The sequence below is a fragment of the Diadema setosum genome, chromosome 11, assembly GCF_964275005.1.
Source record: "Diadema setosum chromosome 11, eeDiaSeto1, whole genome shotgun sequence".
In the NCBI taxonomy this organism is placed as follows: Eukaryota; Metazoa; Echinodermata; class Echinoidea; order Diadematoida; family Diadematidae; genus Diadema; species Diadema setosum.
In genome coordinates this window covers 1158486-1173684 of record NC_092695.1, presented here as the reverse complement: position 1 = coordinate 1173684, position 15199 = coordinate 1158486, and the positions used below count along the sequence as shown (strand labels likewise).

The window sequence follows — 15199 nt, the reverse complement described above, 5'->3', positions numbered from 1 at the left end:
TTGTCTACATAGTTTTCGTAATAATACAAATATGGAAGAACACAAGAAATGCTGATTATTTAATCAAATCAATAAATAGCCTTTCTATAACGAATGTCTTTTATTCAATGAAATTTTAAGTGATTTTATAAGAGACAGTGTGAACAGTACAGAATGATGTAATCAGTCACAAAACACTGCAGCCTGCATAGATTGGTTTGGCTAGGATACTCACGAACACACGTCAGTTTGCCGTTCACGTAGTTGAATCGGTAACCATGGTGACAGATACACATGAAATCTCCATACGTGTTCTTGCATCGTCTGCCTCGGCCACAAGATACCAAGCCTTCCTCGCATTCATTGATATCTGGAGGGAATATAAAACCGTGAACAGTGTAGGTCTAAAGTATCATTCTTCGGATCTTGTCGAATTTTTGGCGAAAACGACACTAGGAATCCATAATATACAGTGTACGCCGACTTCGTCATTGCCATTATACAGTGCACTCCCATTATAATGAACACGGTTATAACGAAATTCCGGTTTATACAACAAAGTAAAAATTCAGATCGCAACATTATCCGCTCTTTGTTTTTCATTGTTCATTTGTTCGTTATAACGAAATTTCGATATAAATAACGAAAGAAAACTGCCGGTCCCGAGGACTTCGTTATAACTGTAATCATTTTCCTCATCCTCCTCCTCCTTCTCCTTCTCCTCCTCTTCCTCCTCCTCCCGCACCTCCTCCTCTTCCTCCTCCTCCTCCTCCTCCTAATCCTAATCCTCACCATCATCAGTAACCTGTTAGGTTGCAATTTGAATTCATTGTTAAATCTCTCGGCAGCGCACATTCAGAAATGGTTTTTGTGATTTCTGCAATTTTTTTAGCCATTCTAGCATAAATTTTCGTTTGTTTTTCAAGTTTAACTGACATCTCCAATGTCTGCACCTGTGCAACTGCGAAGAACAAAAGCCGGGTCCAAAATAGTCTGGGCTGCATAGAATGAGAGGTTGTATAAACAGACCAGAGCTTGGCATATAAATCACCGACTTTGGGAGGTCAACAGCTGGTTCAAGCATGGGTAGGGTCCATGGTTCAAGCATGCTCAAAAAGTGAGATAAAACATGTCTCACCATCGAGAAAAAATGTTCCGTGGAACAGATCGTTCAGCTGACATTTTTGAAAAGAAATATGCAGAGGGCAAAATATGTTTGTTCCAGTTGTTTGTTGTTTTGGGGACGTTTGGAGTTCATCTATGTTTTCTTCCCTTCCAAATCCAAACTTTCTGACAAACAATGCACGTACTGTTCCATGTTGTCATGGAATAAGGTTCTGACACTAGAACATGACTTTGACGCTCAGAAGAAAAGGCAAGTGCGCCAACTATTAATCACAACATTAGGAGGGGGCTTACTATGGAAGAAAATGGATGGTCTATCCAAGGATGTTCTAGGCGGATTAATACCTCCTTGGTTTATCTGAATGTGTCGCTTGGGAACAATATAGATGATTGGAATGCTTAATCAGACATGGCCTTGTTCATCAACGCAGATGACGTTTATCACTGTCATACTTCCAAAAAAAAAAAGAAGAAGAAGAAGAAGAAGAAGACATTTCAAACACCGGAAAATATCGAAAACTAAAAAAAAAAAAAAAAAACCTAAAAAGAAATAATTAAAAAAAACTTAAAAAAAGTTCTTGTGACATTGAAGGTTTGCATTCTTTCTTATCTCTCCATCTCTTTCTCTATTTCTCTCTCTCTCTTTCTCTCTATCTCTTTCAAGACTATGGAAATAACTTGGCCCTTTTTGATGAAGAATGACATGGCCAATTGAAGCATTATCAAACCGTGGACATCAAACTAAACCGTATTAAGATATCTAGATAGCTTAGAATACCCTTCATCAAACAAAACGTTATCAGTTAAAACACTATTTAGGCCTACCTGTAATCTATGCCAACTGCATGTTAAGAATCCTTAGAATAGATGACATCATGTTGTCGGCATTAACTCATGATATCTCTCTGTATTGAATCTGCTGCAGTACATGGTACATACAACATCTTGAACGCAAAACGTTAATGGAAAGCAACGGTAGTATGTCAAGGGTGTGACAAAATAACTGCTAATCCCCCGTTCGACCTGTTCTCATCGTCACATGACTGGGTTTTCGAGATGTACGTACCCTCGCAGTTGTAACCATCGGCAGCAACTCGCATCCCTGCTGGACACAGACACCGTGTGTGGTAGTAATTGTGTCTCTGACAGCCATACACACACCTACTCCTGCTGCAGCGATGATCAGCTGTGTTAGAGGGTAAGAGAAAAAAAATCATCTTGGTCAGAATGTTATGTATCAGCCCTACAGGAAATGACACTTACTCGGAAGCGAGTGATTTAAGTGATAACGTATGCATTAAAAAGATGTCTTTACATTATTTTTGTCTGTGCATGTTGCGTGTATAATTTGATCCATTGTATTAATGGCTGATAGTTTATAACGTGAGTACATCAATCAGAGAAGATGTCATACAACCAAGCCTTTGGACGTTGAGTTCATCACCAAATCAATCATTGCAGAATAACTTGGGGCCTAACTTTGAGGTAGGCCCTAACTGATGATGATAACAAGGTGAATACTAGAGATTGTAATTTGTCATCACTGACAAATTAAGGTGATCCGATTTCTTTTTTAATCAATGATTCGAGTCGTGATAGTGCAAAGTCTCAGCTACAACATACTAAAATCTGAGAGAAATTCACCGAAGCATAAGTAAGATAGTGCTCGATAAAGAGAGTCATGTCAATTTTCACATCTAAAAAATTCCCTCCCATAGAGATAACACGTCATAGCGAAAATAGAAAATATGACCTTTGACCCCACTTTGCACAGACAAGATGGCATCTGAGCAAAAAGTGGTTATTTTATGAAATGATCCCTGTAACATGGTCTTTACGTGTGCAAAATATGGGAAAGATAGGACATGACTTATTCACCAAGATACAGGATGAAACATCTATGACCTTTGACCCTAATTTACATACCCAAGATGGCGTCTGATCAAGTCGTTGTTATTTTATGAAATAATGTTTGTGACATGAACTAAACATGTGCAAAATATGGTGGTGATAGGGTATGTTTTTCTTGAGTTATTGCACATAACGTTGCAAAAAGAAAGAAATATTTCAATACATCGAAGATAAACTTTAAATTCAAGTAACTTTTTTGACGTGATCCCGACATCGTATGAAAAAACGAAGGGCACATTTACGATAGCCCAAAGTCTCAGCTACAACATATTAAAATCTGGGAAAAATTCACCGAAGCATAAGTGAGCTAGTGCTCGAAAAAGATAGTCATGTCAATTTTCACTTCCAGAAAAACTGCTCTCCCATAGAGATAACACGTAAACTGGTCAAATTTTACAAGGATACTTTCAATCCATTTTTACGAGGTGATGACGTCATCCAATCAAAATCTTGTAATTATAAATATGAAAGAACATTAAATAAGCTACAACATACTGAAAGTTAGGTGAAACTCGGCAAAGGATAAGTGAGATACGCTCGAGTGAACTTGAATTTTGATGACGTCATTTTGAAAATTTACTTTTTTTACTTTTTTAAGAAATTTGATATCTTTTAATCATTTTTTCAGTATCGCCAACCCATGAAATGATATGTACAACTCATCAGCTTTCAAAATATGTAAAGAAAATGGGGGGTCACCGTCCATCCTGACGAGTAAAATCGGATTTAAATTTGGCGGTTTTTTGGCATTGTTGCACTGTATATCGCCATTGACGCGCGCGCGGAATTTCAACTTTGACGGGCCCGTATGACGTCATATTGAGTCGGATTGACTTGAAACTTGGTAGAAACATTCTTTGACATTTCAGACATCCGATACGGGTGAAAAGACGGGAAATTTCTATTGCATATGAGCTGTGCGTGCGTATATGCGCGCGCGCGTACGCGTCCGTCGATTTTTTCTGAAATACTCCAAATGACCTGAAACGTGTGCAAAACAATTTTGAGCTCGATTGGAGCATGTTAAAATTTCAACGCGCGCATACGCGCTCGTTTACTATGAACGTGACTAAATTTGATGAAATATATCAATAGAGCTTGACTTGAACTATATGATATGTAAATTTCATTGAGAAAATCCATTCCATTAATGAGATACGAATGTGAACGTGTTTTCAGATAATGACGTCATAGTGACGTCATGGTTGACTGATCACAGTGATACATTAGATCTGTCGTCCTTATGACGTGATACATATATGGTATCAGTTTAGAAGTGATAGGTGAATGACTTTTAGAGTTAACCGCTGCACAACATTTGAGGAGAAAGAAATAAAGAAGAAGAAGAAGAAGAAAGAATCCGTACAGATACAATAGGTGATCCGAGAGGATACTCGGATCACCTAATTAAGTATGACGACGCCACTTTGGATAAGATATTCAGTTCTAGGTGTCAAATGTAAGTTCAGATACAGCATGAATAGCGACAAGTTTTGACGATACACTCTAGGACTCGTAAGCAGAATATTGTCTAGTTTGATGAAAACCAATTTCCCGCATCCGGCTATTTTCAGTTCCAGCACGTGTGTCGTCTTCAGACACAGTCTTGTTATTAGGTGATCCGAGTATCCTCTCGGATCACCTATTGTATCTGTACGGATTCTTTCTTCTTCTTCTTCTTCTTTATTTCTTTCTCCTCAAATGTTGTGCAGAGGTTAACTCAAAAAGTCATTCACCTATCACTTCTAAACTGATACCATATATGTATCACGTCATAAGGACGACAGATCTAATGTATCACTGTGATCAGTCAACCATGACGTCACTATGACGTCATTATCTGAAAACACGTTCACATTCGTATCTCATTAATGAAATGGATTTTCTCAATGAAATTTACATATCATATAGTTCAAGTCAAGCTCTATTGATATATTTCATAAAATTTAGTCACGTTCATAGTAAACGAGCGCGTACGCGCGCGTTGAAATTTTAACATGCTCCAATCGAGCTCAAAATTGTTTTGCACCCGTTTCAGGTCATTTGGAGTATTTCAGAAAAAATCGACGGACGCGTACGCGCGCGCGCATATACGCACGCACAGCTCATATGCAATAGAAATTTCCCGTTTTTTCACACGTATCGGATGTCTGAAATGTCAAAGAATGTTTCTACCAAGTTTCAAGTCAATCCGACTCAATATGACGTCATACGGGCCCGTCAAAGTTGAAATTCCGCGCGCGCGTCAATGGCGATATACAGTGCAACAATGCCAAAAAACCGCCAATTTTAAATCCGATTTTACTCGTCAGGATAGACGGTGACCCCCCATTTTCTTTACATATTTTGAAAGCTGATGAGTTGTACATATCATTTCATGGGTTGGCGATACTGAAAAAATGATTAAAAGATATCAGATTTCTTAAAAAAGTAAAAAAAGTAAATTTTCAAAATGACGTCATCAAAATTCAAGTTCACTCGAGCGTATCTCACTTATCCTTTGCCGATTTTCACCTAACTTTCAGTATGTTGTAGCTTATCTAATGTTCTTTCATATTTATTATTACAAACTTTTGATTGGATGACGTCATCACCTCGTAAAAATGGATTGAAAGTATCCTTGTAAAATTTGACCAGTTTACGTGTTATCTCTATGGGAGAGCAGTTTTTCTGGAAGTGAAAATTGACATGACTATCTTTTTCGAGCACTAGCTCACTTATGCTTCGGTGAATTTTTCCCAGATTTTAATATGTTGTAGCTGAGACTTTGGGCTATCGTGAGTGTGCCCTTCGTTTTTTCATACGATGTCGGGATCACGTCAAAAAACTTACTTGAAATTAAAGTTTATCTTCGATGTATTGAAATATTTCTTTCTTTTTGCAACGTTATGTGCAATAACTCAAGAAAAACATACCCTATCACCACCATATTTTGCACATATTTAGTTCATGTCACGAACATTATTTCATAAAATAACAACGACTTGATCAGACGCCATCTTGGGTATGTAAATTAGGGTCAAAGGTCATAGATGTTTAATCCTGTATCTTGGTGAATACATGTCCTATCTTTCCCATATTTTGCACACGTAAAGACCATGTTACAGGGATCATTTCATAAAATAACCACTTTTTGCTCAGATGCCATCTTGTCTGTGCAAAGTGGGGTCAAAGGTCATATTTTCTATTTTCGCTATGACGTGTTATCTCTATGGGAGGGATTTTTTTTTTTTAGATGTGAAAATTGACATGACTCTCTTTATCGAGTACTATCTTACTTATGCTTCGGTGAATTTCTCTCAGATTTTAGTATGTTGTAGCTGAGACTTTGCACTATCACGATTCGAATCATTGATTAAAAAAGAAATCGGATCACCTTAATTTGTCAGTGATGACAAATTACAATCTCTAGTTTGATTTGCAAGTGATTGTCTACCCATCCCACGTGCCAGTGAGTAATCGCTGAGTTCATCGTGTCTATGCAAGGTTAAAGGTTATCTAAAGGTCTTCTATGCAGTTATTTACTTTTTATTTGATTGACCAGCATGTACTGTCACCGTTAACTTTTGGCAAGGGACCAGCGCGGAACGCGGAACATTTTGAACAGCGTTCCACCCGTCTCTCTGGTGCAGTGATCTCGCTGTCGCCATAAATCCCCGTAAACTCGCAGTCTTTCATCTGTCTTGCATTTGAGCAATTAGTAGTGAATAATCGTTTCATAGTTTGGATTCTTCTGTGAATGTTTTGAAAGAGCTTCACGTGATTATAGATGTTTTTAGCCATGTCAGAATGTTGGTATAATTGACACTCCATGGCGTACTAGTTGTCAAATGACGTCACTTTTTATGACGACATTTTCCAAATAGTATCTACTTTGTTTGTGAAAATGAAGTCACAACCCTACTTCTTACAGCCATGCTATGAAATGTTACACTTTTAACAAAGCAATTTTGACATCACATAGCAATTATTGTGACATCGCACCCTACTTGGTACGGTCGCTGTACGGTCGCTGTACGATCCCTCCACAACATAGCATCCACTCCATGTCTTCTTCCCTCACATTTCTTTTCTTTCGTTTAAATTTTTGATCCCAAATATACAAATATATATACTGTATACTCTGCCTAATTTCGAGTTTCTGGTTAAAATCCTCAGGGCGGTCTCGCCTCCCAAGTACCACTTCGGGGCTTCGCCCTTCTGTGAATATTACTATTTCGGAGACACCCCTGCCCATAGTTTTAACTAGAAACTCTCAAGGCTACCTATATTTTGTATGATAATTTGGAGTCGACAGAAATGGATTTCCTTGTACAAAAATGTATTCTATATTTCGCATCTGTCCAGCCTTTCTTCACAAGACATGGTAGATGACATTCAGATCATACCCTTCTGATTTCCCATTGCCTGGTCCGGTACAGCTGTTAGAAAGGATTAAGAGGAAAGGGAAATAAAGGGGGCTCGATTTCACGCCACATTAGAATGGACTGACCGAACCTGTATGAACCCCTCGGTGACTACCTCCGGCGCACCACGACCTTCCTGATCCCGCCTCGATGAATCAAACTACCATCGTGTGGAAACGACCACGATCTGAGGGAAATCTTGTGTCTGATTTTCATGCCATCACTTATTCCGCATCCTTAATACAGGGTGAATATTAAGTCGACTGCTCTATTTATCCCACTTGAAATAGAACCATTTAACCTCGTGGATGAATGGACAGTAAAAAGAGGGTGATCACCGGTGGTTGATACTATCATGGCAACCTTCCTTTAAATTGACATCAAGTTGACGAGAGCTCTCATAGAGTGCCCCTTCCCCGCCCTTTAACCAACGACGAGGGACGTTTGGCCTTACAAGCTGCGTGAGCAAATTGAGCAAGTAATTGTTTGTAACATCAAGGTTTTTACTTTTCTGGTGGAACATTACAGAATGGGATTGTAAAGAGAAATTTTACCCTTGTTCAGATTGATATCAAAATGTTTATGATATATGCATGCATCGTAATAGAAGTCAAAGCATTAACGTTTTGTTATTTTTTTAAAATACGGTGAATCACACATGGAATTATGATTTCAAATGCTTGTACGAAACAAAACCCCACGTCATTATGCAAATTGGAGGGGCAATGATGATTTCACTATATTATTCATAAAATTGAATTGAATTGAATTGAATAGAAATTTGTTGATTTTTTTTTTTTATAAATGCAAGTCGGTGTGAGACGTGTGAGGCCTTCAACGTTTACTTGATGGCATCTTTCACTTTCAACCTTTACGTTCTATATCTGCCTTTGCTTTTGACTAAAAATTCTAATGAAACATTCTCGCTCATCTTTGTCATTGTCTGTTTAGGTCTAGATATTTTAAAAAGACAAACTGGAGATTCATCTTGAAAGAAATGATGCTGGCACACGTACTGTGGTAATGCTACGATATTGTGGTGATGCTAAAATATTTGAATAGAAATCTTCTGACATCTGCTGTACCCTGTATCAACCTTCCTTGTCATGGACGTATCAACACGTAAATGGGTCGATTAAAACGTGCGTTCGTAATGCAAAGCAGATATCAACCAAGACACTTGTCAGGGCAGATTTTGGCGCACTTCCGCTCAATCGAGTTCAACCTTTCCGGGATAAAGCAGCCCTCAAATTTGACAGAAACTCGGAATCTGTGCCTTTATTTCCAGAAGGAAAGTACGAGAGTGAAATAAAGGCTAAGACTCATATGGAAAGTCTAAGAATAGAAGTATCCTTGCAAACCTGTCTGATAAAATCGTGCCGTAAACTTGCGGATTACATCGATCTATTTTAAAGTCCATTCAAACACCTAGATTAATCAAAATGTCGCTTTTTATAAATTAGCCGATACGACGTCATTGAAAATTCATACTGATCACATGATATTCTTCTGGGATAGTCATGAAGTATCGATGAATAAAAAAGGAGGAATTGGCATGTGCAAAGCATCCAATCAAAATTTGTCACAAAGGTGGTCCAAGCATAAATCTCCAGACAGCTTTCGAAAAAGAATTGACGACTGGTATCACTTTCCATATTTCGCACGGTGAAATGTATGCAAGGCAGACGAGTACGCCGTTGTTTCTATACGTACCTACACACGTTCTGTTGTTTTCTAGCAAAGTATATCCACTCTCGCAGTAACACCTGTAGCTGCCTGGTGTGTTCATACAGCGATGTTCGCACGGACGGAGGGCACACTCATTGACGTCTAAGGGCAGAGAATAAAACAAAACACATTGGGTGATAGCATAACAAAGGTACATTGTACAATCAATTACTGGGAACCAAACCATACAAAGAAAAAAAAAAGGACAACCTTTAAAATGAAATAATTATAACAATCAAAATAACTGTCACAGTAAAATAACATTAATGATAGTTACTGGGAATGATGACAATCTTAGTATTTCTTTTGTTGATAATGATGATGATAGTAATTCTGATGATCATGATAATAATGATGACGATGATGATGACAATAATGATAATAATAATAATGGTAACAATAATAATAATAATAATAATGATAATAATAATAATAATAATAATAATAATAATAATAATAATAATAATAATAATAATAATTAATATAATGTTTATTATATAACTGTAGTAATAATGTTAAGGTCAATAAAAAAATACAATAAATAAAAAATAATGATAAATAAAACTGAAAAAGTACTGTCGTTTTACAATGTCGGTTAATACTATAATTATTATGAGATTGTGGTTTCTACATTGTCTCATATTCTATTTCAATAAGATTGTGTTTGCCAAACAATTACATGAAACTGACAGGGCGGCTGTTAATGACAAAATAGCAAAACAAAATGAAACTTTGCATATGACCATAGATTGTGTAATCAAAATGAAGAAATTGACATTGTTGCATCCAAAGCCGTTTGCCGCTATCTCTAGAGTCTGGGTAAGTTCTGGCACGTTGCATGAAACTGAATTATGGGCCATGACTGGTTTGGTTAGGATAATGGCTACACATAAATCATCACCGGTGGAAGATGGGGGCCATCGCACGATGACGATCATGTACCAATGTGCCTCTTTTGTAAGCAAACATGATTCCAAACAGAGTCAAGATCAGACACCGGATAGTTCCCACGTCCTCCTTTCTTTCTTCTCCCAATAAACTCTGCTCTAGTAACGACTATTGAAAGGAAAAGAGAGAGCCTTATTGCCCACTCTGCTCTCTTCGATTCGAAAGAACTTGATACCACCGTAAACATTACTGTTAAAACTTTACATCTATCTTTTTCTTCTCTTTAAAGACACCATACCAAACCTGTAAGTTTAACTTGCATAGACACACATGTTGAAAATACATTGCATAAACCATAACCAACATGAAATCTATGCAGACAATTTTATTGTCTATCCATCTTTAAAATCAAGCGTGTCCAGTTTAAAATTGAGGCGTACTTTTCTTTAAACAAGGATTCATTCCAATCGAGCACACTTCCTTTAATAGTCATGTTAGTATAGGGCTGTTTGGTGTTATTTTTCAACGTTTTGTTTGGAAATCCTCCGTACGACAAATTGATGGGACTTGTGCTGGTCCATATTAATCACGGGTGGGAGACCTTTGAGGTCCTATAGTAAGCTTCGTCCTCTACCCATTCTTTCTTCACTACTGTATTTTTGATGACCGCAGTATAATACTGAGATATGAAAATGCTATATTATTGAAACACAGATCACAATAGCACCCTTTACGGGTTCCTTTTTTTTTCTGATGACAATGACAAAAGTCCGACAAATTTCCTGTTATGTTTCTGTGAGGGATACATCTGGGGGATATGCGTGACTGAAGGACATACATAGCTTAAAGGGGAAGGCTAGTAACTGATCAGTGGGAATCAGTGGAAATGCTGGGAGATGATTGTTCCAATCCTTATGGGATTCATTCAAGAGTTCATTGTATATCTATTGTTGTGTGAAAATGATTTGCTTCAGAATGGTCTCATATTCAAGTAATGTGCAGTTTAATGCTTCCAGGTAAGCGTCCCTGGTCAGTGACGGAGCATTAATCTGCACATTACTTGAATATGAGACCGTTCTGAAGCAAATCATTTTCACACAACAATAGATATACAATGAACTCTTGAATGAATCCCATAAGGATTGGAACAATCATCTCCCAGCATTTCCACTGATTCCCACTGATCAGTTACTAGCCTTCCCCTTTAACTACAAGCTGTGGATTTGAGAAACAAAATTCAGGGCCAAAATCTTGTTTGACACATCAATAACAGTGTGTTTGTCTTAATGTCACAGTCTTGAGACTATTTTTTCTCTCTATATTTGTATATAATTATATACAAATACGAGATTTTGAATGTCCCACATGTGCAAAAAGTATGTTCATTTTTTCTTCAATTTCATTCATTACGATATTTCTCAATGATAAAAAGAATACATCAATATGTTAATATAACAAACTAAAGAATACATAATATCTAGCTAAGATGCACAATACATTATTGCAGACATATACAACATGTTAGTTAATCTATGAAAATTTGGATCTGAGCATAAATACTAAAGAAATATAACGGAACCTACTTTAAAGGAAACTTTTTAGTCGTAGATCCCAGTATTGAACTGAGTAAAAAGATCGACATAAGGAACACGGATACAACATAGGACCAAAATATCGAAAACAGAAAAAGAAAGTTCCTGGATATAGCAGGTTCTTCTCAAATACAGATAATGAAAAAAAAAAAAAAAAACATACCGCAGAAGGATTAACAAACACTATAGCAATGTTGGCAATATAATGTAATAATTCAATGCGATTTGAACAATTAGAAAAAACTATACACCTGGGTTCTCAGAAAAGACGGAGAAGTCATAAACTGCATCAGATTATATGAGCACATGACATTTCCCAGCTTAATTCGATTCTGTGAACAATAATTCATAGGTGTCATATTTATGCCCTCGTAATGACACGTACCAGGGAGGTGGAGAAAGACCTCCCTGTACGTCACCGCTGCACCCGGGTGTCAGTCATGAAGAGGCAAGGGATCAATTAACTGTCATGAGGGGATCAAGGGTAAGCAACTGTCCTCCGTTACCATCAATAATGTTGATAGCAATGATGCTGAAAGTAGGTATAACAATTACAATCATTATCATCATCATTACTGGCGTTTTTCATCCATCATAAAAAAAGGAAACCGATTCCTCCTTCATGATTCCCATTAGAATGATAAATCCCTGCGTTTGATTTTAGGGTTTAAAAAAAACAAAAACAAAAAAAAACTTCACTGTAAACTAGTATGTAACCATCATTTACTAAATTGGATGTCTTGAAGTCATAGAAGCCGTCTTGTGTTTGAAAGTATTGGAAAGTAATTTGAAAATTAGGAAATCAGACCCCCCCCCCAAAAAAAAAAAAAGTGTTGAGTATCGTTTTGAAAAGGACCCCTCGAGAAACATGAACTTTTAATGTTTTCACCATAAAAAAACATGTAAAATAAAACATAGAATAGGATAACATTATACATTATTAATTTTGCGTCCTTCATTATGAAATCAACAGACGGTTTGATTTTGATATACTCATCTAGAGCTGCCTCCAATGAACAGGTGATTTTATTACGGAAGCTAGGTGACAACTAATGGGGAGCTACAGACTTTAATGCACACATAATGCAGACTTCCCCCTGTAATCGTACAGGCCATCTCCCTATAGATGACTCAAAAAAAATGCAAAAAAGAGGGTGTCTGTCAGGTTCATTAAGCAATTTATTTGATGTCTCTTATTTTGACGCCATCAAAGCTGTCAGCAGTCATTATATTCCTCTAACTGTCATAAAAATCAGAGTGGTCGTGTTCCATACTCTGACGTCATGCATTGTTATCGGCAAAAAGACTTCATTCTGCAAAAATTCTAGATGATCAAATTTCGTGGTAATAGGATAATGAGCCATAACCTGATTAAAAAAAAGTAACAATGATCTGCGGGCGGTTTTTTTTTTTTTTTTTTTTTTCATTCGTTGTACCCGCCGACTTGTACTTAACAATATTGTGTCTTCATTTTTTTTTTTCTAAGTAAGTTATTGAGACAGCTCAGTGACGACTCCATGACAGGTTAGAAGTGGGAAGAAAATTTAATCAGGAATAATAGACCACCAAATAATTATGTTTTTACCCTCCATACCGATATAATAATGCTCATATTTCTACAAAGGACACTGAAGGAACATTTAAGTAAACCGTGCATAGCGCGAATTCGCTGGTTTCCGTCGCTCTTTTTTATTTCATTTCATTTCATTTATTTCCACTTTCATAATTGGTTTACAAACTTTGCATTAAAAACAAACAGGCAGACAAGCAAACAAACAAAAATACATGGTGTCAAATATGATAGTGGCGGAATCATGGGAAGCACAAAGTAGGCTTATTGAAAATGATCCCTTAAGAAATATTGTGATGTAAATATATGTAATCATTTATAATCATTGGTTTGTAACTGAGTTGAAACAAACATGAATACAAAATACGATAAGATTTACAACTTGAATCAATAAAAAAAAAAACAGATACGTGAAGTTATGAAAATAGAGAAGAAAAGAAGAAAACTCCATATTTAACTATTCGTCAGCTTGTAACTTAATTGCATCAAAGAGATGTTGTTTATATAATCTTTTAAATTGTCTTACGGTCTTACTGATCCTGAAAATTATATTCAAATTATTCCATAAAATAGTACCTTTGTAAAATATTGATGACTGCGTACATGATGTGCGATTTAATGGGGGATGAATACTCTGAGCATTTCTGGTATTATAATCATGAATTGAACTATTGAGGGTAAAATAATCTGAGAATACATCAGGGAGAAAACTATTATTAAGTTTAAACATAAATATTGCAGACTCTAATGAAATTAGATCTTGAATGGGTAATATTTGAGTTTCTAAAAACAGAGGTAAACTGGGGGAAGCATATGTTGAATTGGTTATTAAACGCACTCCCCGTTTTTGTAATTTATGAATTCGATCAATATTCTTATTAAAAGTGAATCCCCATACAATATTGCAGTAATTAATATGTGGTGAAATCAATACATGGTATAACATTTTAAGGACATTCCTAGGAAGATACTGTAATTTATACAAAACCCCTATGTTTCTTGATATAATACTGGCTATGTAATCAATATGACAACTCCAAGATAATCTTTCATCTATAATTACTCCTAAAAATTTTGTGCTTACAACTCTATCTATTTTCATATTCTTAAAATACAATTGCAAATTGTGGTCTGTTATAATTCGCATACCAAATGAAATATAATGAGTTTTATCTATGTTCAAAATCAACTTATTGGCTTCCATCCAGTCACTAATATTACGCAATTGTCTATTAACAGTATCAAATAATTTAAATGGATCTGAGCCTTTACAAAATACACTGGTATCATCTGCAAATAAAACATATCTTAGATATTGAGTTGATAAAGGTAAATCATTAATATATATAAGAAAAAGAAGAGGGCCTAAAATCGATCCTTGTGGAACACCACAATTAATTGTTCTGATATCAGATTCAATTTTATTAACTACAGTTAACTGTTGACGATCTTTAAGATAACTACTTAAAAGTTTGAATTGGGGGCCACGTATACCATAGTAATATAATTTTTGTAATAAAATAGAATGATCTATAACATCAAAAGCCTTAGTAAGGTCAATAAATATTGTTACAGCATATTCTTTATTATCAATAGCATCATTTATTTTTTTCACAAGATCTAATATTGCTGTGGCTGTTGTATGACCCCTTCTAAATCCAAACTGACTTTTTATCAAAATACTTTGTTTATCTATAAACTCAATCAGTCTATTGAATATACATTTCTCTAATATCTTTGAAAATATAGTTAACACCGATATTGGTCTGTAATTATTAATGACATTACGGTTACCCTTTTTATGAATAGGCGTTACACGTGCAATTTTCATTTTTGATGGAAAAAAACCAACAGACATACAGTCATTGAAAAGAAAACTTAATGGTTCACATATAACAGAAACTGCAAACTTTATAACTTTTATATCTATACCATCTACACCTGAACATTTTAGTACTACAAACCTATTTAATTACTTTGGTTTCAACTTTTGATACGAG

At 36.0% G+C, this 15199-nt stretch overlaps 1 protein-coding gene across 1 annotated transcript in view; it reads right to left on the bottom strand.

Annotated features, from left to right (window-relative positions):
* LOC140235252 (uncharacterized) overlaps window positions 1-15199 on the bottom strand; it is a 101070-nt gene that overhangs the window by 7944 nt on the left and 77927 nt on the right. Inside the window, exons 4-6 of the mRNA XM_072315286.1 lie at window positions 9135-9251; window positions 2171-2290; window positions 215-349 (exon numbers count right to left, since the gene is read on the bottom strand). Coding sequence (XP_072171387.1) covers window positions 215-349; window positions 2171-2290; window positions 9135-9251 — 372 coding nt within the window. The remainder of the gene's footprint in view (window positions 1-214; window positions 350-2170; window positions 2291-9134; window positions 9252-15199) is intronic.